The 24,928-nt window shown below is 45.8% G+C and overlaps 1 protein-coding gene across 1 annotated transcript in view; it reads right to left on the bottom strand.

The window, feature by feature from the left end:
- LOC116951077 (glutamine--fructose-6-phosphate aminotransferase [isomerizing] 2-like) overlaps positions 1–24,691 on the bottom strand; it is a 41,873-nt gene extending 17,182 nt beyond the window's left edge. Inside the window, exons 1-8 of the mRNA XM_032969455.2 lie at positions 24,258–24,691; positions 19,712–19,819; positions 17,427–17,534; positions 15,505–15,630; positions 9,173–9,231; positions 7,191–7,325; positions 5,559–5,620; positions 1,178–1,254 (exon numbers count right to left, since the gene is read on the bottom strand). Of these exons, the coding sequence (XP_032825346.2) occupies positions 1,178–1,254; positions 5,559–5,620; positions 7,191–7,325; positions 9,173–9,231; positions 15,505–15,630; positions 17,427–17,534; positions 19,712–19,819; positions 24,258–24,264 (682 nt within the window). The 5' untranslated portion in view covers positions 24,265–24,691. The remainder of the gene's footprint in view (positions 1–1,177; positions 1,255–5,558; positions 5,621–7,190; positions 7,326–9,172; positions 9,232–15,504; positions 15,631–17,426; positions 17,535–19,711; positions 19,820–24,257) is intronic.
- Between the last annotated feature and the right edge of the window lie 237 nt (positions 24,692–24,928).

Here is a 24,928-nt window from a genome sequence, read left to right as displayed (position 1 = left end):
GTGGTAGTTGTGTCACCAGCATCGCGCGGCTTGGGTACATTTAATTGCAGATTATGAAATGCCGGCAGCGTCATAGACTAGTCGCTTCGAGTGCGGCCGCTCTATACATCGCCGAGCACTGTAGCAAGCTTTTTTCATTCAACTCGGACACAAAGTTGCGCGTCAAATGAGACACGCGCTCAGCAGATGTGTGGTGCGAGAGAGCAACTTCAAATTTCACACCTAAAGTATTTTTTGCACCCTGGTTCGGCAACATTTTTCTTTTTTTACTGTCGCTTGTGTGCCTGCGAGCCGGAATCATTTTAGTGCCGTCTCTTATGCAATGCCTACTCTCCAAAGAGTAGACGTCGATCAAAAGAAGACTTCCCCGTGAGGCCTAATGTTGGTTGTGGCTGCACAGGAGATGCACTTTTTCCCGGAGAGAATGGGTGAACAACCATTTTTAAAAAAATATATATCGCAGTTGCAGACCACAGGCCCAAAGTCTAGAAATCACCAAACTGCCTGCAACAAACAAGACTGTCTAAGTTGTTTTATATATATTTAGAAAAGTTCGCAAGTTTCTCGAATTGGGCTGGGTTATTGTAAGAGCTTTGGAAAAGAGACGACGGGAAGGAGGAGTGCGAGGGTATAAGCAGAATTGTAAGTGTTGTATGTTGCAACTTCTTTCGCACCATACGTAGTCAACCGTGCTAATCAGAATTGCGGGGGAAGGACAACAAACTAAACACAAAAAAGCAGTTCTAAAGAAGTTAGTTTTCAATCTAAATTTAAAAGTGCATAGCTCCCGTGGATTGCTTAATATCGGAAGGAAGAGCGTTCCAGATGGCCGCGGGAGCGCAAGTGGTGGCTGAACACAGCGTGGATCACGGGACAAAACAGCCAAGTCTGGTCCACTGAGTTTGGAACATTGGCGGAGGAACCAACGAGAAGAGTTTATGGCGGCTGTAACCCAGAGTCGAACCGAGGCATCTCCGTGTCACGTTTGAACCTTGAGCCACGCGGCCACCCCCAACGTGGAGGCAAATTAAAGTGCAACAAAAATGCAATGCAGTCGGTGAGTCACAGCTGCGTGCGGGTCCTCAGCATGGGCGCAGGAATCGACGAGCGAAGCGCACGAGAGTAAGCACCCATGGCGGTAGCGATGGAAGAGTGACGAGCGAGCCGCCCTCCCTACCTTTGCGGTAGCGGATGGGGATCTCGTCGGCGGAGAACCCATTGCTGCGCACGCCGACCAGCAGAGGGCTGCCTCTCCTGCAACGAGCGCAGTGACAATAACAGCGTTAGCCATGAGACATACGGAGGTTGGGGCGGCGGCGGGGGGGAGGCTAACGGTGGTAACACCAATGCGCCACAGCACGAAGAGCCTGGGTTTGATGCCTGACTCGGTCGGGTGCGGCGGCGAGTTTGTATGCAAAAAAAGCGCGCACTGCAATCGGTGTTGGCACCATTCATCCGGATTCAGGATCCTCCTGACAAATCCGAGCTCGTATCCCAAATGATTAATCGGTGTTTATGCTTGGCAGCCGCCGTGCGTTTATAGTTGTAAAGCTGTTAAAGGGAAGATGTGGTGCGGCTGGGGGAGACGGGGTTTGATGTCACCCACTACTGCTGTTGGCCGTGGCCAGGAATCTGACTCGGGTTGCCACCGCTCTACCCAATGATATATGGCATGAATATAAAGGTTCAGGCGAAAGTGCGTCTCTTCTTAAACACAGCACTGAGCAGCACGCAGCACAATGGGCAGCCCTGACGCAGACGATGGACATTCCACGTTTCTATGGCGGGATCTCGTTTATTCCACAGGACACCCACTGTTGATTGAGAATAAAATCTAAATGCTGATACAAGCGGTTCTGCAGAGTAATAACAAAACACCTCTAACGTATCGTTCTCTCTCTCTTTTGGGAAGTACTTTTGACAACTGTGTTGAGTTTGGGTTCAAATACGTCTATAAATAGAATTCCGTGACTTGTTTGTGTAACACTGCCAATGCAGTATCACAATTTTTTTAATTGTTTTGGCCAGTTATTTTGAATCCGCAAACATTGCCAATGTTTGGAAACTCGACGTCAGATAACCTTGGCCTTTGTAACTGTAACTTTTGTGCATTTCCCGCAGTAACTGAGAAAGTTAACAATGACACGTTATGAACCAATAACGTCTGTTTGTTTTTTTCCTCCTCTTGCAATGTTCATTTTTTTGGTCGATTTTAATGAATGCTGGGAAAGACCGTAATCTCGGTGGGATTATGACGAGTGAGTGAGGCCCAGCGCAGAACGAAGACAGCTGTTGCCTTCTTCACACTGAGAGGCCGCCTGGGAAAGGCTCTTAAGGCGTGTGCCCTGTGCGCGCACCCGATTGGCATGACGCTGTTCCAGATGGCAGGGCCGGAAAAAAAAGCAGAGACGTCGGTGACCTAAGGCACACACAACGGTGACGACGGGCAATGTCTCCCCGCGCATGGGTGGAGTGTCTCGTTTGGCTCCTACGCTTTCGCCGGCGTGTTTCTCTTGCCATTTTTTGCATCTTGCTCTCGTTATACGACGATGTAGGGTTTTTTTTTTCTTCACTGCTACACAGCTCTCCCGATGCCTTGTCGGGTTATTGCCGAGTGTCGATTCGCACGAAGCCCGACGTTTCGCTCGACACACTGAAGAAGCATGTGGAGCGAAACTATTACGACTACTACTGTTTCGTATTTCACAAGGCAAAGGCCCACTGAGCTATATAGCTCTTTTTTTCAGAAGCGACCTGGCCTCAAATGATAGCTCAAAGAAGTGGCTTATCACGTGGAAATGTATCGCAGCCAAATGCTCTAAAGGGGTGATGTTGATTCTAAATGTTGAGGGTAAAAACTGGAGGACCCGGAGAAAAACCCACGCGGCCACGGGGAGAGAGACGCAAACTCCAAATATACAGGCGTCAGGGTCGGGATTGAGCCCACGACTTCCTGCATACTAGGCGAGGTAGTGAACATCTCGCCACCGTGGCACCCGTGACGTTGGACATCGTGAATACAATGGAGAGCTGTTCTTTTTGTAATGCGTTGCGTTCACGTGGTCGAATATTTACTGGCTGCGCCACTCGTCATGGTTATGTGCCAACAAGGTGTCCAATTCGAGACATCTTACTTGCACATTAAATGTTGTGGCTTGGCTCTCCAACACACCGCCGTGCTGTACTCGTGACGAATTGGCACGTTCTGTTTACGTGACAACCCTTACTAGTTGGCTGTGTCGGGTGACGGCGGGTTTAACGACACATTTACATTGAGGGAAAAAAGTATTTGATCCCCTGCTGATTTTGTACGTTTGTCTACTGACAATGAAATTATCAGTCTATAATTTTAATGGTAGGCTTATTTGAACAGTGAGAGACAGAATAACAACAAAATCCAGAAAAACGCATGTCAAAAATGTAATAAATTGATTTGCATTTTAATGAGGGAACTAAGTATTTGACCCCCTCTCAATCAGAAAGATTTCTGGCTCCCAGGTGTCTTTTATACAGGTAACGAGCTGAGATTAGGAGCACACTCTTAAAGGGAGTGCTCCTAATCTCAACTCGTTACCTGTATAAAAGACACCTGTCCACAGTAGCAATCAATCAATCAGATTCCAAACTCTCCACCATGGCCAAGACCAAAGAGCTCTCCAAGGATGTCAGGGACAAGATTGTAGACCTACACAAGGCTGGAATGGGCTACAAGACCATTGCCAAGCAGCTTGGTGAGAAGGTGACAACAGTTGGTGCGATTATTCGCAAATGGAAGAAACACAAAAGAACTATCAATCTCCCTTGGTCTGGGGCTCCATGCAAGATCTCACCTCGTGGAGTTGCAATGATCATGAGAACGGTGAGGAATCAGCCCAGAACTACACAGGAGGATCTTGTCAATGATCTTAAGGCAGCTGGGACCATAGTCATCAAGAAAACAACTGGTAACACACTACGCCGTGAAGGACTGAAATCCTGCAGCGCCCGCAAGGTCCTCCTGCTCAAGAAGGCACATATACATGCCCGTCTGAAGTTTGCCAATGAACATCTGAATGATTCAGAGGACAACTGGGTGAAAGTGTTGTGGTCAGATGAGACCAAAATGGAGCTCTTTGGCATCAACTCAACTCGCCGTGTTTGGAGGAGGAGGAATGCTGCCTATGACCCCAAGAACACCATCCCCACCGTTAACACATGGAGGTGGAAACATTATGCTTTGGGGGTGTTTTTCTGCTAAGGGGACAGGACAAAATTTCGATTTAAAGCTTCCGTGACTGCAAGGCTTCATCTTCTTTGTTTCTTTCGGTAAAGTCACGTAGAATGAGAATAAATATAATACAATGAGACAATAAAATTCTCACGACGTTTCGGCCACAACACAAGTAGCTTTCTTCAGGTGAAAGAACAGAACTGTCGGGACGACAGAGCTTGAATGAACGCTGTTAAGATTCGTAGTGTCTTTAAAGCTCGTTGAGAGGCGTGGAGAGCCTTGACAAAGGAGTTTACCTATCAAAGCAGGAGAATTTAGCATTGAAATAGCTGAGCGATTAGCTTGTGACAGAAATAGCTGTGTTAAAGTCAAAGTTTACATATCAACAGAGGCATTTAATGCTAAATTCTCCTGCTTTGATAGGTAAACTCCTTTGTCAAGGCTCTCCACGCCTCTCACCGAGCTTAAAAGATGCTACGAATCTTAACAGCGTTCATTCAAGCTCTGTCATCCCGACAATTCTGTTCTTTCACCTGAAGAAGGCTGCTTGTATTGTGGCCGAAACGTCGTGAGAATTTTATTGTCTTATTTTATTTTATTATTTTATTCTCATTCTACGTTACTTTACCGAAAGAACCAAAGAAGAAAAAAAAGGGACAGGACAACTTCACCGCATCAAAGGGACGATGGACGGGGCCATGTACCGTCAAATCTTGGGTGAGAACCTCCTTCCCTCAGCCAGGGCATTGAAATTGGGTCGTGGATGGGTATTCCAGCATGTCAATGACCCAAAACACACGGCCAAGGCAACAAAGGAGTGGCTCAAGAAGAAGCACATTAAGGTCCTGGAGTGGCCTAGCCAGACTCCAGACCTTAATCACATAGAAAATCTGTGGAGGGAGCTGAAGGTTCGAGTTGCCAAACGTCAGCCTCGAAACCTTAATGACTTGGAGAAGATCTGCAAAGAGGAGTGGGACAAAATCCCTCCTGAGATGTGTGCAAACCTGGTGGCCAACTACAAGAAACGTCTGACCTCTGTGATTGCCAACAAGGGTTTTGCCACCAAGTACTAAGTTATGTTTTGCAGAGGAGTCAAATTCTTATTTCCCTCATTAAAATGCAAATCAATTCATAACATTTTTGACGTGCGTTTTTCTGGATTATTGTTGTTGTTATTCTGTCTCTCACTGTTCAAATAAACCTACCATTAAAATTATAGACTGATCATTTCTTTGTCAGTGGGCAAACGTACAAAATCAGCAGGGGATCAAATATTTTTTTTTCCCTCACTGTATATGTTCACGCGATGTAACCCAAAAAAAAGACATCTATTATGAAAAATTCTTACCTTGCGCAAACCACCTCGCCTGGATAATGTGAGCTCTTCACCACAATAGCAAAGGCCCCTTCCTGCAAGAAGTAAAACACATTGCATTGAATATGAGACAGTGATCATAACATCGATAGATACATCAACTGTACTTGACCAGAGTATTGGTCCATTGAGAAACACATCTCAATGCTCCAGATCATTTACATGCAGTTTGAGGATACGAGATGCAAAAATCCATTCTCGACAGTTTAAATCTGACATCCTGTATCAAATATCTGCCAGACTAATCTCGTGGCACGATTATTATCTTGGGAAAAGAGAAAGGTCTTCATTTATCTTGGACTTGGTGGTGCAATTTTCATCGTTGGGCGGGTGGCACTATTTTGCCAACGTCAAATTTAAGAAGACAAAGGCGTTCCTCCGACATCGGGAAGAGAGCCCTTGGTGTTAGTTTTGTTGTGAAATCACCGGGGAGAAATTTGTCAGAGGCTAAGAGATTTTATCCAGCTGTCTCATAAGCACATTGGGCGAGACCCAAGGCCCCGCTTGCGTCGCGGGATGTGATGAGCTCAGTCTCCGAGTCAGTGCGACTATGTGTCTACGCATTCCGTCTTAGTAAGCGGGTGTTGGCACTTGAACTGCTAAAGAGGGCAGGGCAGCCGGTTTGCAGACGGATGGCATTTCTAACAGTGAACGCTTGATGCGGATAAAAAGACGCTGAGAGGAAGAATGTGTATATTTGTAATTAAAGAACGAATGAAAGTTGTGTTTAACGTCACTTTATTTGCCATTGCTGGATATTATATTTTGTAAAGCAAAGTGTTTGTGTGTATAAAATAAGTTATTTCTAGGTTAATGTGTTGAAAATGCATTTAACCAAAGAACTAAAATCTGATCTTGTTCTGGGCCTCCCCAAAGTCAACCCAACCTAAAATAGCACCTGGTATGGTATGGTTTTGTTCTGGTCCTTCTATGCTCCCATGTATATGATGCCTATGTTCACTGACCAGCATGGTGAAGTATGATCAGATAACCCCCTCGACCCATATGGTATAGGGAGGCCCTCATCCAGCAGTGGATTGAGAAAGGGCTGCACATGTAAGGTATAGTAAGCATCAGCCCAGGGACAACATTTGTGGTCTTAAATGCATGGTGCTGGCTCCATCACCCCCCTAGTGTACCATATTGACCATAATGTGCTTGCAAACAGCACTTGCCATTACTGTCAATGACGCTTAATGGAGGTTCTTTGTCTTTCGTAACGTGTGTTAACCTCTCTGGCTTCGCACGTGCCATCATGAGTGTTTGTTTTGTTGTGCTTTATAATGGGGCGCTGTGTTGACGAGATGTTTATGTATATGTATACTTCGCCTGGTATACAGGAGGTCGTTGGTTCAATTCCGACTGACGCCTGTATATTTGCAGTTTGCGTTTAGAGCATTTTGCTGCTATAAATTTCCACGTGATAAGCCACTTCATTGAGCTATCATTTGTGACCAGGTCACTCCAGAAAAATCGCTATATAGCTCAGTGGGCCTTACTTGGTCACAAAAAAGAAAGTTTATAGTTTATAAGCACATGGGTGACACCTAAGCCTGCATGCATTGTGGGAGCTGATGCGATGAGTGCTGGGCAGACTCCACTCACCAGCTGCTGCACCACCCTCTCCACCAGAACGCTGAAACGGATGTCGTCCTTCTCACGGTTGTCGTACATGTACTTGATGAGCTTGGGGATGGACTCCGTGTCGGTCTCGGACTCAAATAAGTAGTTCTTGCTCTCCTAGGAGAACAGGGACATCCAGGGGAAAACATTACAAACCCATTCAAAATCGAAATGCAATACATTAAGCATTAACACTGAAGCCTTAATTGAAACAATATATAATAGGTGGCATTTTGAGAAATGGCCCAGCTAAATATTACGTGTTTTATATATATATTAATTTTGTTGACGAATAATTTGAGAGTTTATTGGTAATTGTGCGTGTGCACCACTGACAACGCAGCAGCACCATCATAAAATAATTTGTAAAAAATATATATATATATAAAAGCCCCATTAGTCTGTTTCATCTCGATCTTGCCTGCAATCACTCTTCTCTCATCTCACCACACCTCCGTTTCGCTGCGTTCTTAGAGCGGTCGTGGGAACTTCTGCACCGCCGCTCCACCTCCCACAGCCTGACCAATGTTGAATTCCCACAAAGTGCTCTAGCCGCAGCACCACTCTGCCGGACACGCCGGGTTTGTAAAAATGTACGGATGTTTGAAAACTCTAAATCACACCTAAATGTGAGGCACCGTATAAGCAAGGTAAACATAGAACTTTTGGCAGAAGGACACCCACGACAGGATGTTCTAGGGAACGCCTCTAGAGGGTATTTGTGGCCTACTCGACCATGCTTGCCCGATATCTTTTCAATTTGTTGTCCTTCCCCCCCGCACCTCCGATTAACACGGTTGGCTACGTACGGCGCGAAAGAAGTTCACCACACATACATTTTGGTAGAGGTGGGAGTACCCACGCTTTGCCCCACCACACGTGGCCTGCCTATCAGTTGGGGTGTACCCATCCGTACCGCGGGGTGGACAATGGTGCGGGGGAATGGACAACTTTGCCCACTGTTTCACTGCCCTGCCAGGAGATGAAACCGGTGACGCCTAGAATGTCAGTCCAGTGCGCTAACCATTGCAGCACGGCAGCATGCTGCCGTATACGCGTGAGTAAATCAAGTATTGTGTAGGAACAACCTCCACACTTAGCCAGAAAAAAATATAATAACCATTACTATAACCATTGCTACTGTCTACACTATAGACTGCCGGTACACTCACCAAACTTAATAACCAGGCTACAGTCTACACTATAGACTGCCAGTACACTCACCAAACGTAATAACCAGGCTACAATCTACACTATAGACTGCCAGTACACTCACTCCGATTAAGAACCAGGCTACAGTCTACATTAATGGTTTTTATTTATTTATCATTTTTATTCACTTTTTAAAATTATTATTTTTCTATCTACGTGACTTTACCGGAAGAACCAAAAAATAAGAAAAAATATAATATAACAATATAAAACACATTCTGTACCCGTGGATTTTTTCTCCGGGTCCTCCGGTTTTTCCCTCCACATTTAGAAAAATGCTTCTAAATAATTGTTTTAATTGTTTTACTGCTATACATTTCCACGTGATAAGCCACTTTGTTGAGCTATAATTTGTTGTGAAGCTGCTTCTGAAAAAAAATCTAATAGCTCAGTGGGCCTTACCTGGTAAGGTAAAACATAGTTTAGTTTTGTTTTTAGATATATTTTTAGTGATATGTTTACATTTCCCATACTTTGCATTCCTATTGTGCTTTTTGCATTGTTGTTGTAACGTTATGACCTGCCCCTACTGGACATCTGTTAAAAAAAAGAGCTTTATAGCTCATTGGATTCCTCCAGTAATAAATAAAAATTATGATTCTGACAATCTTCAGCAGACTCAGGTAGAGGTTACGTGGCCACATCTGACATCACTCATTCAGGCCAAACCCTGCGTAGCTGTGGACGCGTCACGGTGCCTGCTAGGTCTGTCGGGAGTTTCATGTTAGTGGCAGTGGAAACTGCTCCTTTACCAGGAACTTCTTCAGTTCTTTGTAGTTTGTGATGATGCCGTTGTGGATCACCACAAATTCTGTCGCAGAAAACACGCAGACACACACACGCACGTGTCATTAATATCAACTCGGATCTCAAACGGAAATTACTCTGAACTGTGGACAGGGGAAAATAAATCAACATAGGATATGTTTTCAATATTCATGCTGACAACTTTGGTGAACCCAAAGAACAAACGAATATTATTTTACAGTATCGTATCATTCACCATAACATGTCTAGAAAAATACTGGTGTATATATATAGGAAGAGTACCATGAACAGTCCATTTTAATGATTAAGATCAATATTCTTAGACATTTCTTGAAATCCATTTGTTTTTTAGACATTTACAGTTGGCAGATAATAGTCAGCAGATAGACCAGCCACCTGATTAAGATTGCGCAAACTGCAGCAGGCACATGACACATCTTATTAAATAACACACGCATAAAATAACACCCACTGAAGGAGAATTGGATCTAAATAAAGAGTTCACAGGTGGATGATTTCAATTGAGTAATTCCTGAGAGACGACCTCTATATACAGTGAGGGAAAAGTATTTGATCCCCTTCTGATTTTGTACGTTTGCCCACTGACAAAGAAATAATCAGTCTATAATTTTAATGGTAGGCTTATTTGAACAGTGAGAGACAGAATAACAACAACAAAATCCAGAAAAACGCATGTCAAAAATGTTATAAATTGATTTGCATTTTAATGAGGGAAATAAGTATTTGACCCCCTCTCAATCAAAAAGATTTCTGGCTCCCAGGTGTCTTTTATACAGGTAACGAGCTGAGATTAGGAGCACACTCTTAAAGGGAGTGCTCCTAATCTCAGCTTGTTACCTGTAAAAAAGGCACCTGTCCACAGAAGCAATCAATCAATCAGATTCCAAACTCTCCACAATGGCCAAGACCAAAGAGCTCTCCAAGGATGTCAGGGACAAGATTGTAGACCTACACAAGGCTGGAATGGGCTACAAGACCATTGCCAAGCAGCTTGGTGAGAAGGTGACTGTCACGAGCACAGTACGGTCCCTTCACCTGATGAAGGCCACTTGTGTTGTGGCCGAAACGTCGTGATTTTTGTTGTTTCATTTTTTACCTACGTGACGTTACCGAATAGAACCAAAGAGTATAATCAGCAGGAGATCAAATACGTTTTTGCCTCACTGTACGGAAGAGGCCACGGCGTATCACCAAACTAAACCAGTTTTTTTGTTCCTCTTCGAGAAAAAGGCCACGCATTTCATAGACTGACTTTGGATGTCCAATTCCACTTTAGCCTCGAATCGGGCAGTGGATACGAGATCCGCACAGCAGAAAAAACCGGTCATCGAGCAGATCCTTAAAATTGTGGAAAAAACCCAGAGCATCTCCGGCCATACAAATGAATCAGCACTTTCGCATTCACGTGCTATTGAGAGGGGCCATTGCCCAAAGCGTCGCATATTATATATATTTATATTAATACCACAGAGTTATTGGCGAATGTGTTGAGTTCTTTTTTTCTCCCCCCGACCCCTCTCAAAAGACAAATGCGAGCCCACGCCTTCACGCAGGCAAGAACGAGAAGATGGAAACGCGCGCTCGTCACGTCCGTATCGATTTGAAAGGGGAAAGGTGTGTGTGTGTGTGGAGAGAAGAGTGGGGTTACTTTGAGGTTCTGGGGGAGGCAGTGGCCCGTGGGGGTGGCGGGGGGGGGGTGCTTTTGGGCAATAGGGAATTGATTTCTGGGCTTAGTGCCATGAGGGAAGAAAGTTAGAAAGTTAAAAAGGAGACGGAATTCCTCACCCCCTCCAGCCCACCTTATAACGCCCCACAGAAGGCATCTGCAGACCTCACGGAACGTGCAAGCTATCTTGACCACACGTCGGCTAATACAGAGGCGTCGGTTGGAGCCCGCGCCAATGCATGCGCTGAAAACACGTACCCCGCGGTGCATCATAACGGACCCGCGAGTTGTTTCGCTGAATTTTTTTCTTTTTAAAGGAGACGGAAAAAAATTGCCGAGTCCAAATATTCCGGCACATCTGGTTCTGATGGAGCAGATGTGAAGGGAGCCTTGCACGTGGTCACTCTGCTGCGTTTTGCAAGCGGCAACAATCCCCCCTTCCTGTTCTAAATCACTACACACTCTGCCTCCTCTGAGCTGCAGTGCCTTCACGTATGAAGTAAAAAAAATACGAACCCTCTCCGTCTGTTCATGTACACGCGCGTGCGTGTTCGTGCACGTAAATGTGTTTCGCTGGGACAGTGGTTTGGCACGGCACAATGACAGAGGTAACCTTTGGGTTTGATTCTTGGCCACGGGAAAATAAAAAAAACGAGTGGGGTTTTACAATGGGAACTGGGCTGATTTGGCCCAACAAATGAACAAGCGATACTCCCGTGTGTGAACGCTCACGCTGGGGAACAGAAAGTGGCCAGGCAGGGTGTTGGTTACAATGCCACATCGCATGTCAGGATGACCTTACAGCCAATTTCGAACAACAATTCCCTGTTGTGTGGTTTTTATGGGTAATACTTAAGTGAACACTAAATTGAAGGGTGTTGCCGGTAAATACAAATATGTATACACACACACAATGGGAATTGCTCATTTAAAAAAATAACGTATTCCCGACAGTGCATCGCTCGTTGCCAGGGTGGAGGGGTGGAACTGTGGTTAGAGGTCTGTGCTAAAAAAAAACGGTGATCCGAATTCAATTCCCAACCATGGCTAAGACGAGTGACGGATCAAACTCAGTGCATCCGCTACCACGGCCACTCGCCCCACTCCCAATTTGCATTCATAGCCGTGGGAATTGCCTTGACGTTCAACTGTTAAGATGTTAACGATTGCGCGCGCGCACACGCAGGGCCTAGTGTCTCGCGAGACATTTTTCGGAATGTCGGCGACACTTTTGTTTCGACGTCACGGACATTCGATCCTTAAGGTGAATTTGTGCTTCCTCGTTGGATGCAGTTCACCTTCAGTAACGGGGAAGTTCACCTCTCAGTCCTATCTGTGAGCAACATCTAGGACACGGAGCGCTCTCTAACAGGCGCACGTTTGCAGGCATCGCCGCAAAAATGACGACAAATTTTTGGGTGACGTGGCATGGTTGCCAAGAACAGCGTTCCGGACTGTTTCCTCCGACATGCAGAAGTGCTGTTTGTAAAGCGTATATAAATTGTACACATTATGCTACGCGATCTCAGCGCCTTTGTTTGGGGAGCAATTGTTAAAATGCCACGGCCCCGAAACATCATACGTGTCCATGTGCAAACAGTCTTTGTATGGAGCACCACCAGATATTCCGGTCTTTCGTGAACACGCACAACGTAACGTCAGGCAGTCAAATAACAATTACGCCTCAACTTACAAATGAACCCTGGAAGAAACAGCGTGCAAACAAGTCAAACCGGGCTGCTCATAACGACCTGCAGTAAGTCACACGGTGGAGACGCGAGGGGCGAGAGGGTCCTGTCCACACTTACAAACGGATGGATTTTTTTGAAAGACAAAACGAATTTGACGATGGCCCGATCGGTCACGGTGTGTTTTTTTTTTTAAATAAAACATCAAACAACATTTCTGCCGCATGACTGCACCTGCATGCCTCGTCCGTCAGAAGACATTGCCTCGAGTTCACAGCATACGACGGACGTATCGGTGCAACCGTGGTTATTTACGGCTGCTTCAAGGCGATCCCGAGCGGAATCCTTAGATCTCGCACAATACGCCGACTCCGTATTCGAATAACAACGCTGTGGTGCACTCCTGCTGCGAACCCGGCCACCTGAGTTCGATACCTGGGCCGTGGCTGACGTCGTCAGCGGCGAGTGCAGTGTGAGCCGACCCTTCTGAAATCGAGTTTTGAAACTCAGTGAAGTTTTCCAAGTTACATTTTAATTATATGTTAGTTTTCTAAAGTTCATCAATTCGAGACAACATCTTGACCTTAAAGCTTTCGCGGCTGCAGTAATCATATTCTTTGGGCCTTTCGGTAAAGTCACATAGATAGGTTCAAATACGATAAAATAAAAAAAACTACGACGTTTCGACCGCAACACAAGCGATCGAAACGTCTTAGTTTTTGTTTATCTTATAATTTTTCTAACCTATCGACGTGACTTTACCGAAAGACCCAAAGAATATGAATTCTAGACTAAACATGCAGGACAACCCCCCCCCCCCCCGTGGATTAGTTCACGTTGGAGCGTTCACTTTGGTGAAGATTTATTAACGTCAATTATCATTTCACCTCATGGCTAAGGAGGCCTTAAAGTGACCCCCTCTACAGATGCCCCAGGTCAGAGGTCAACCTACCCCGTGATACTGAGCACCGAGTGCACTCCATTGCGATTAGAAAGCTCAAGGAAAACCCTCGGAAGACACGGATAGAGGCAATGAAATAAGTTAGCAGTTTGAGTGGGACGTATCTAAACGTTGTGCCCTGCCAGGCATGCCAAATTCCAGCGTAAAAAATACCGAGAGTTAACCGCCACAGCAATATCGCAATCGAGTAATGAATGGTTGGTTGCACAGTGTTAGAAATAGATGCAATGTAAAAACCACTCTGGGCTTCTGCGGATTTCGGCCAGAGCTGGCAATCTTGGGAGCTAACAACAGGAAAAGCAAGGAGGGGAGGGGGCACGTGGGTAACGGTCATACTGTACCACACACGAGGGCAGCTCTGAGTACCCTCTGTGTTCCTGCAAAAAAAAAAATCCCTCAGCGAGCACGGTCCAGTGGGCACAATTGGTGTCACTGTTCCCGCCAAAAGTGGGAGCTCTTTCCCACCCGCCCAACTGCCCAGCCGCCCAACTGCCCGCCCGCTCAACTGCCCACCCGCACATCTGCCCACCCGCTCAACTGCCCACCCGCACATCTGCCCAACCGCTCAACTGCCCAACTGCTCAACTGCCCAACCGCCCAACTGCCCAACCGCCCAACTGGCCACCCGCCCAACTGCCCACCCCTACCCATGGCACCCACGTCTGGTCGTGTCCCTTCTAAGCCGGATTTCTCAGCACGTGCACACCTTGCGTCGCGTGCCTTGTACGGGGAGATGTTATGATGTTTTAAAATGTATTGTGTGTTATTCCCTAGATGTGATATTCAAGAACGAGTGGTGGAAATTTGTACTTTGGGTCATGGTGAACATCGGAGTGCCTTAGATTTGTAATTTGTCATCGTGAAGGTGATGATGGGTGTAATTTGTAACACTATTTGAGATTGATGATGGCGATAATAATAATAACAGCTCAATTGCTTATGATAACCATGATGATTACCGAGGCTTTCTATGAAGATGATTATGACGATTATGGCGATTGTGGTTCCAATGTGCTATATATCGGTTGTAGCTTTCAATGATGGAGACGACAACGATGATGGAGAAGACAGGACGTCAGGGTGGCGAGATGTTAACTGCCTCGCCTCGTATGCAGGAGGTTGTGGATTCAATCACGACCCTGACATCTCTATATTTGGAGTTTGCATGTTCTCCCCGTGGTTGCATGGATTTTTCTTCGTGTCCTCCGGAATTTCCCTCCACATTTAGAAACATGCCTTTAGAATATTTGGCTGAGATACATTTCCAAATGATAAGCAACTTCGTTGTGCTATCATATGTGGCCAGGTTGCTTCTGAAAAATAACTTTATAGCTTAGTGTTTTTTATTTACCTTTGTACAATAAAAAAAATATAGTTTTTAGTTCAGTTTATGATGATGGCGATTACAGCACTGATGCTTTCTATCAGCAAAATTAACGACGGTTTGAACACAACAGAGGTCTAAAAACAAAACCCACCACCAAAAAATATGAGTACATAATGTTGTACTGCACTTACATGAATATCTGGGTTGGCTCGTATGTGCAAGACATGAGCTCTTGCCTGGGTGCGTTTTCATACGTTTGTATGTGTTGCGTGTAACGTGTGTATTGCGTGTGAGTGCATATGCGCGAGTGGTGGCGCAGCGGTTACGTGAATGGGGAGTGGTGGCGCGGTGGTTAGCGCACTGCGCTCCGAACCCGGCAACTCGAGTTCGATTCCCACTCACGACCAATAGTATAAGAGTGCTGGATATTTGACCCGGTCCTGGACCTCCCCTAGATCAACTCAGCCTTAAAATGAGTAGCTGCTGAGGGGTGTATATATCAACACTGGGGAGACAAAGGTGTCATGGCATGGTACTGTCCACCCACCCCCTAGGTGGTCAATAACAGCACTCGCCCAAACAGCGGTCGGGGGGTGGAACTTCATCTTTGTGCCATATGCGAAGGTGAGCACACACACACAGGGACGCCTCACCATTGTCCTTGTCGGAGCGGTGTGGGTGGCTGTTGACGGAGCTGGGCTCCCCGTGCGTGGCCCAGCGTGTGTGAGCGATGCCGACGTGGCACTTGAACTCCAGGTCCATTTCCAGGTCCTTTTGCTCTGCAGGTACGGCGAGAGGCACGGCGCGGCGGGTCATTTCCGTTCAGTGACGTTTACGTAACCGGGTGTATGACCGCCACGCACCGGAATTCATTCGATGGCAACAACGACGACAAAAAGAAAAATAGAGAGAGAGAGAGGGAGGGATTGATGACGAGATTTCGCAGTCCGTTTCCTTGTCGCGAGATGTTAGTGCACGTTTGTAACCACGGTACAGCAAAGCAGCGCATCGTCCTATTGTGTCAACCTTTCAAAATGATTGACGGGAAATCATCGTCGAAATGTTCGTCCTTTTTCAAAGCTTTATTCCAATTCCGCAAATCAGCTTTCGCGTCACGGAATGACAACGGTTTCATTCGGAGGTCTCGCAGAGCAGAACATCGTCGAGTGTTAGAGAAGGGCCCGCTGAGGGAGATATCATAGAACTACTCCTGAGATCCCCTCCGTTAACCGCTTATCCCCACCCCTGTGGTGTGGTTGTACTGTCCTGCTGTCGTGCCGTCCTGCGTGTCCTCTGCGTGTTCTTCACATGGCGGTTGAACGATGGTTTTTGTTCATTCCCAGAGCTGGAATTTTTTTGCCAAATGAGGTAGAAAATCTTGATTTGAGGCTTCCATGACTGCAGGAATCCACACTCTTTGGTTCTTTCGGTAAAGTCACGTGGGTAGAACGTCAGCGGTCCTCCTGCTGTGTTTGTTTCACACCTGATGACGGTTGCTTGTGTTGCAATCGAAACGTCGTGATGTGTTATTTGTTCTACCTACCCACGTGACTTTATCGAAAGAACCAAAGAGTTTGAGGTGGAAACCCCTCATTTCATGCCGTTCTCTTTTGTGAAGTCATTATTGGTGAATGGATCGAGAACGCTGACTCTTTACGCTTGTAAACCCATGATCTCAGCGGCAGTGGCCTCTGTGTTCTTCCCGGTGAGCCAACCGGTGACTTATTTGCATCAATTAAATTTAGTTTTAGTTTTACAACCAAGTTGTGCGTAACTTTTAACTTTGGGGTGCAGATTATAGCTCCTAAACCCTAAAGCCCGGAGATGTATTTTTTTTTGTACACGCTTAAGTGGCAATAACACAACTGGGTGAAAGTAGCCAGATATCCGTCCTCACAGTCAACATCAGCTCTGCATTCCTTAGGACGTCGCTTGTGCTGATTAATTTTTGCACGGTGTAACCTTCACTGCTGCCAACGCAATAAAAACAACTAATCATAAAGCTCTCAAACATGGTTAACAAACCCTCTAGCATATGCACCTGAGTACACAAAGCAGTGTAATGTTTTTACTTTCTCGCACCACTGCTTGTAGAATGCCCCCCCCCACCTCCCCTGCTAGAGGGGGGACCTCAAGAGAAAACCCCGTGTAGAGGGTACCTTGGCATACTTTTCAGCACCGGACAAACGTCTTGCAAGAGAGACGGGAGAGATGCCACACTTTACCCCAGCACAGCCGAGCTGCCTATCGAACGTGGCCGCATTCCCCTTCTAGGTAGACAAGAGGCGGGGTGGGACCCACTGTCTCAACTGCCACGGTGGGAGATCGAACCTTTTTCTACCCACCGAACAAACGTTCCTCTTGCCCGCAATTCACACTTGCAGTCAATTAACTTGCCGACTGTGTGGGCTTACCTCTCACCTCAGTCTGGTCATCATTATAATTATCATTAACTAGGTGTTTACTGTGCTGTTCCCCCCCCCCCACACCTCCGATTAGCAAGGTTGTCTACGTAACAGTGCGAAATAAGTTTAAACACACACGCATCCATCCACCCAGGGAGTTCAATGCTTACTGTAAATCTCCTCATCCAAGGCCTTCACCTTCCCACGCTTCTTGATCAGGGTGATGTGCTCGGCATTCTTCTCCCAATCCTTGCTGTTGCCTCCATCGATGGCAATGCCTGGCAGGGAGGGGGGGGGGGGACACCGTCGCAAACGCTCTCAAGATTAGAATTGTTTTTATTTTCCCTTCATGTGTGTGGACATTTTCATCTATTTCTTTTGTCCATTCGAAAAATATTCCGCCTGGATCATCGCTTGAGAAGGAACGTCGCGTTGTCAAGGGTGTCCTCGGTCACGCGTACATAGAACAAACACGTGCTTACATGTATAAAAAAAAATATTTTGTAATTCTACAACATGTACTTACTCGTGGTGATGACGCTGCGTTGGCAGTGGGTAACACGCTCAATTAATTCAAGAAAACTCAACAAACTCGATAACAACACTGTGGAATTAAATAATTCAATATAGCATCCACGACGTTTTTTTGGACATGGCACGTGTAGATTGTCAAATACATTTAGGGAGTGTCAAGCATGAGAAACAAAACAGCCAAGGCGGCTCACGTGAATGTCACACCACAATCAGCCACATACATTAATTGTGCCCATCACCGGCTCTCACTTAATGTTCTAAACATGAACCTGCTTGCCCTTATGATGTTCAATGATGCATTTTTATTTGTATAACTCGAGAACATGCTGCTGGTAGGATGTATTACATTTCACCCAGGTCTCCCTTGAATGAGAACCTTCTAGTCTCCACAGGCTATTATTACCCGAATTTAAATAATAGCATTGTCATTTACATTTCACAAGCGAAGCCATGGGCAACACGGCATCAGCGCTGAAAATAAAGATTTCAATGGCTAGGGTTTAGTCAGGGCTCTTGCGGATGTGTGTGTGTGTGTGTGCGTGTGCTAAACAAGTATTGGGGAAAACATTGAGAGGTGGTATGTGGCGGAAACAATGGAAAATGAAATAATAATAATAATAATAATAATATGTGGACAACAATAATTTCACTTTAATTTCATATATTTCTGGGGCACTTGTTCCGAAGTGATCAGCGATTATGGCCGACACAGGGACATTTCGGGGGAGGTCAACCTTCGTCTCCCAAGTGCAAATGATCACAGGTCACAATCATTTTAATCCAAGTCAACCGAAGGTTGAGGTGAATAAGAGGTTCACGTATTAATTGCCATTTAGTTTCACGGCCAGCACTTGAACTTGGATAACTGGGACACTACAGCATTGCGCAACGATCACTGCTTTAAAAATAAAATACATTTAAAACATGAATCTAAAAAAAAACCTCATACCCGTACATTATTGTTCATAAGTTTGAGAGATGTTTGTTTTTATATTGTAAATGGATAACATGGAAAATACACGTCCGTCTTGATTCTCTTTGTTTCATTGCCGTAAAGATGCGTCTTATTTTAAATATTTGAAACGAGTGGCATCTATGAATTGCATCATACTGTTCAGGTGCTTAAAGAGTGGTTGCTATTGCGAAACCAGGATGTTTCACGTAAAATTTGCATACAGCTATACACGATTAACCTGTGCAGTTTTGGAACATTGTGTTGCCCGATTCAAAGTGTAAAACTCAAAGCTTTGTTTGTGATCAGGTTGCACCCACTAACGCGTTTAATCTGTACACTCTTCGTTTTTGCTTGACCATTATCACCAAACTGCACCATAAAAGCTGTTCACCGACCGCTCTCTGATTGGTGGACACAAGCAAAGTCTTTGTTTAACTTGGTGTTATCGCTGAAGGTTGTTTCATTCGTAACATGCACGTGACAAAACTGATACCACCCCCCCCTGCCCTTATCAATTCTCAACCGCTTGGGTTTTCCCACCGAGCAATGTGAAGATTCCAAATGGGCGCAACAAAACGTATCACGGAACGGGTAACGCATTCGTGGCTCATAATGGCCAGCTCTTTGTTTTTTTTTATATTTCAACAATTTTTCAAAGAGACGAAGAACCGAGCTGCACATTCTCAGGATGACTGATGCACAGCAGGGGGGGTCATAATTGTTGTGATCCCCAGCTGAGGTATAAGGAGCAGGAAAAGAACAGAAGAGAGTAAGAAAACACACGCAGAAGAATTGGAGGAGACAGAAAGTGGACAATAAAAAGGAAGAATAAGAATGGCTTGGAAAAATTGCAGAAAAGTAAGGGAAAAAACTCAAATCAGAAACGAATCAGAAAAAAGGTAACAGATCCTCCAATACTGTTGTTATTGATCCACCGTCGCCAGCTCGACGCGGGCATTCATTCACCTGCCGAGTCGTAGCCACGGTACTCCAGACGCTGCAGTCCTTTGATGAGAGTCTCGAGGATTTGCCTGCGGTTCACGGGCACCTGGTGATTCAGGTAGGCGAAGATTCCTGAACAAAAAAGAACAAAAAGACACGTAAATACCCATCAGCTAGAAACACACAAACTAAAACCCACCACGAATGCAAAACATATTACAGCATTAAAAAATCCTACGCAAATGTGTGCATTTACACACATTACATGCAGGTGTCCATTGTTTGTGCTTGATGACGGCCTCCCCACACCATACGGGTCGTAATGGTTATTTGGCCATACTCCACCACGCGGGGTCAACGTGGGTTCATCATGGTGTTGCCCATAGACGTGGGAGTGTAGAATCACAGTGCAACATTGCATGTTGCCGCACAGGCCCTCTGTTCACCACACAGCGCAGTTCAACGATCCTACGACAGCCTCTAAAATAAACCTGCCATGCATGGTGGTCATTCGTACAATCACGAATTCAGGCTCAACCCTGCGAATGCTTCCAAGAGCTTCTGAGACCGGCGCTCACGCCAGGTGATTTTGTTATTTTGCAGAAGCGACCTGGCCACAAATGATAGCTCAACGAAGTGGCTTTTTAACCATAAAGCGGGTGCATGTATCTTCATATTTATAAATCACGGCCGCGTTACTAACGTATTGCTAGAAAAACTGTCAACGGTGGCCATTTATCAGGTTACCGTATTTCCACTTCGTAAAATGTTACCGAATAATTTTACCCCTTATTTAGTTTGTATACAGTACAGCACTTTGAGCCTTCTTATCATTAAAAGTAAAGAAGATATTGCGTATTTTCCCGAACAATTACCCGACAGGGTCAAAGTAAAGATTAAATCACGGTATGTTTGTATTGCCACATTTGGATGTGATTTCCTGATATAATATCGACCACTTTATGGCATTACAGCTCCGTATCAATGTTTCGTCCCAACACAAGTTAATTCCTGCTGCTATAAAGGTGAGCCTGCCCCCTTTTACAACACTGATTTACTGTGCTTGACCTCACTCGGTTTGATAACATTTTCACGACCATATTATCCGGTAAGTCAACCCTCTTGTATTAGTTTCATGAATAGCACACAGCGTGATTTAATTCCACGCAAACATAGCGCGGAACAAGTACTAATGTGCATTGCATCCATGCTAACCCAACTTTATATTCACGTTTACATGTCTATGTCGACTGCAAGGGGTGGTCCTCTAACTAAAATACATGCTTTGATCTGACACCCATGACACAGTTCTTACGGAAAGGCAAGACTGCAGAAATGTTAAACCATCAAGTGGAGTCGACTGAAAATGTGGATTCTTAACCCGGGTCTTGGCAGTGCGAATAAACTGATCTGACATGACCATTTAAAATATATTGGGACCGGTTAGCCGCCACACCATGTACTCCGAGTACACATAATAAATGAGTCTACAGTAAAAGTTTCTCAAACGTGCTTTTTTATCCACAATACATTTTTTGGGGGGTTAGATCGCGTAAATAGATAAATGTGTCGTTAAACCCGCCACCACCTTTCATAGCCAATTAGTAAGGTTTGTCACGTAAACAGAACATGCCAATTGGTTACTAGTACAGCAGCACACCGGTGTGATGGAGAGCAATGCCACAACATTTACAATCTTAGTACGACGTTTCGCCAGTAATTACAACTACCTTCATCAGGCGACAATCTGATGTTTATGTTTAAGAATTGCAATGACTTGCTGAAACCTTCATGTGACTACCTCTCAAACCTGTGAAGAAGCTACTGGAAGGTTTTTTTTTTGCAGGAGTAAAGTTTAAAGGTGCGGCCCTGGCATTGCTTGCTTGCTTGCTTTCGCAACTGCTGGCAAGAACGTGCCTCCGATAGAGGGAGAAACCCCTGTGAAGGCTATTTTGGCCTCCTCTTCCACCTTGGCCATGCGTTTTGGAAGAGGGGCGAGTACCCACACTTTACCCCACCACATGCGACTTGTCCATCAAATGACACAGAGCGGGTGGGAAAGGGAACGGAGGGATAATAAATGTGCCCATTGTTTCAACTGGCGAGCCAGGAGATCGAATCGAACCGGCGATCTCTGAGCAAGATTCACAAATTCCAAAAAGTTATATCACTTTTCTCTTTCTCCTAAGTATATCTCTCGCTCTCTCGATCTGTGTTTGGTGCCCCTGTTTTGAGAGATCCACTAAATCTGCCACTACCAAGAGGGCCCCTTTAAGAAACTGCCACACACTCACACCCACGTACACTATTTCGTCATCGCTTCAAAAGCCTCACGCTGCCTTTAAACGCCTCCCAGCAGCCAACGCAGAAACACAAACACAGCCGCTTCCGGACACGTGTTACTAGTTGCAGTGGCCCTTTGACGCTACGCTGAAAAAAGTTGGGATGGCGATGGAGGGGGTTGGTGATGGCGAATAGCTGTTAAGACCTTTGTCACATTGTACCGAGGGGCCTTACGATTGCCTTGCATGCAGAGGGCAAGTGCGTTCCTTTGTAGGCGGATTCATTTAACAGAGGCACCGGTAAATCAGGGCCACATTAATGTGCGCGCACACTTTGCGGCTGCATTCCAGGCGGCATAACGCATAAATCACTTGGGCCTCTGCCGTAATTGAGCGGTTTGAAAGTAAAATTGCAGTCTTATTTATACTGTAGGCTCAAGCATCCCGAACAAGTATCCGTGTTTGTTCGGCAGTGTGCAAAACACGTGCGCTTTTATTCATATTCGGAGTCTAAATCGAACTCGACGCAGCCAAATTCAGGGAACGTTCAAAGTTGTTACCGGGGGTATTTAAAAATAACACATTTACCCAAACCCAACAATTCCACAAATGTAAGTGTTCGGGCCAAAATACACGTCGTGCTAAAATAGGCATTCATGTCAATGCTGCCACACAGTATTCCCGCTTGCTTGTGTGATGCGTGCTTATTAATGTCTATTTAACGATGTTGTTGAGCGGCATTGTATGTGTCCAGGGAAATCTGTAACGTATTCTTGTTTGGTCATTGTTTTGGCAATCATGATAATTGGGATTGCGTTCGTGTGCGTTTCACTGACAGCGTAAAAATATTAACCTAAACACATGATCATTTCATCATTAAATACCGTGTACATTTAGCCCTGTCTAAACGAGCAATGCGGTAAAATTAAAATTCCATCCATTTGTGGAACTTTGTACCGAGGACCGCTTGTTGCCATCCCCCGCTTGTTGGCCATCCCACAAAATCATTGTATGACCTCCGCCGTAGATGGGATCGACTGGCAATTCAAATCTGTTATCTTTGGATTAAGCCAAGTTCTCTGACCGCATTTGCCACAGCTTGCGCGTACCTATGACATCCACCGGCGTCAAACTCGCTTGGCCGTCAGGTTACAGATCGAGAAACAGGACCCGTCAATCAATCGCTCGGCAAACTCGTCGACGTGTCATCCGCGTCCGGAATAACCGCGGCGCAGAGTGTTTGCTTAGCGACGCGGATGTGTACAGATTGGCGTTTTAACAAACCGCGGACATTGAACTTTGAGTTGCATTCAAAGCCTTGCGGCCTTAGCCAAACAAACGGAGCTGCACTGAAGGGGCTCAATTACCGTACGGCTCCGGGTTCGTGCTACCCAAAGTGCTCTCCAATGGCACAGACCCCCCCCCTCTCTCTCACTCCCCCCACCTCCGTCAAGTTCACGGCACTCGTTACATCACCAATGCCTCTTATCTGTTTCACAGCGGTTAAGTCAAATAGACTTGAGATATTGAAGATATTTATACACTCGCTGTTGTTATTACCAAGGCTTCTTCCGGGAAGGTCCTGCATTCGAGTGAATGGCCGATTATTCTTTAACTTTATTTAATTTCGGTAAAGTCACGTAGATAGAAAATTAATAGATCACGACGTTTCGATCGCAACACAAGCAACCGTCATCAGGTGAAACAAACAGCAAGAGAACTGCTGACGTACGGAACGTCGTGATCTATTAATTCTCTACCTACCACGTGACTTTACCGAAAGAACCAAAGAGCATGGATTGCTGCAGTCACGAAAGCTTCAAATCAAGATTGCATTTAATTTGTGTTGGGTTTTTTTTTGGAAGGTTGGAGGAACCCCCCCAAACGTTTTCTGTGGAACGCTTAATTGTAAACCAATGTTAAAATAAATACAATCCATCAATTTAAATTGGAGACATGCAGTCTCGGCAAGCTCTCGATTGTGGTCATAATCCATTGATAATCCACGACAAAGTCCCATCTCAGAGCATAAAGGGGCCTGCTCACGAATACAGTATCAGCTGTTCCGACAGCTTCAGTGTACAGCCCGTATCACAATTCACAGCCGCAGTCCAAGAGTGTATTCCGTTACATAGCAACCTACACCTGAATCTTGCGACTAACAAATGTCATATAATAAATCAAGATATATTAACGCACTCGTATGTTTACGTTTCTGCAATGAGCATCCTTGACAAACGTAACGATGTACACGCACACATCGCGCGCACGAAGCATTGAGTACTCACCACACATGGTATAAAGCGTTGGACAGCACAGACGAAAGCCGGTAACAGGCGAGCGATAGCTATCTAGGTAATCCTATTGCTTAGGACGTCCACACCCAAGCTGAGAGCTATAACAATCCAAAGGGAGAGGCGATAGAGACTGGCACTCGCAGAGAAGGGGCAGGCGGCTGTCTAAAACACAAGAGCGGCGGTGTGTGTGTGTGCTCTCCGGGATGCCCAGCTGTTTTTATAACCCACGAGAGCTGTGACGCATGAGAGAGAGAGAGAAGGGCAGAGGAGAATGAATGAGACTTAAATAATGAATGCCATCGACCCGCCCCAGCGAACGGCGAGGCTGGGCGCAACTGCCCTCGAATTACGGCGAGATGCGGGATCGTGTCGGCTCGAGGGGGATGGGGGGGGTATGGTGACGCGTATAAAGGTGGAAGGCAATGTAGAGAGACCCCACCCTGGCTACCGCCCCCCCCCCCCCGGTCACCCCTCCACAAACCACATGTAGAGGACGGAACCAAACCCCGGGCGCGAGACGCACGCCCAAAGTGACATACGTCACGCACGCGCACGGACGCACGCACGCGCGCACGCGCGCGCACCAAGGGGCACGGCAGCATCGCCAGTTGTGATTGTGAGCGGTTGGGCAAGAAGCGTTGCGTTGAGTGTCACACGTGGCG

The sequence above is a fragment of the Petromyzon marinus genome, chromosome 41 (assembly GCF_048934315.1).
Source record: "Petromyzon marinus isolate PM22_M1 ecotype Great Lakes invasive population chromosome 41, UKy_Petmar_22M1.pri1.0, whole genome shotgun sequence".
Classification (NCBI taxonomy): Eukaryota; Metazoa; Chordata; class Hyperoartia; order Petromyzontiformes; family Petromyzontidae; genus Petromyzon; species Petromyzon marinus.
This window is presented reverse-complemented; position numbering and strand designations above follow the sequence as displayed.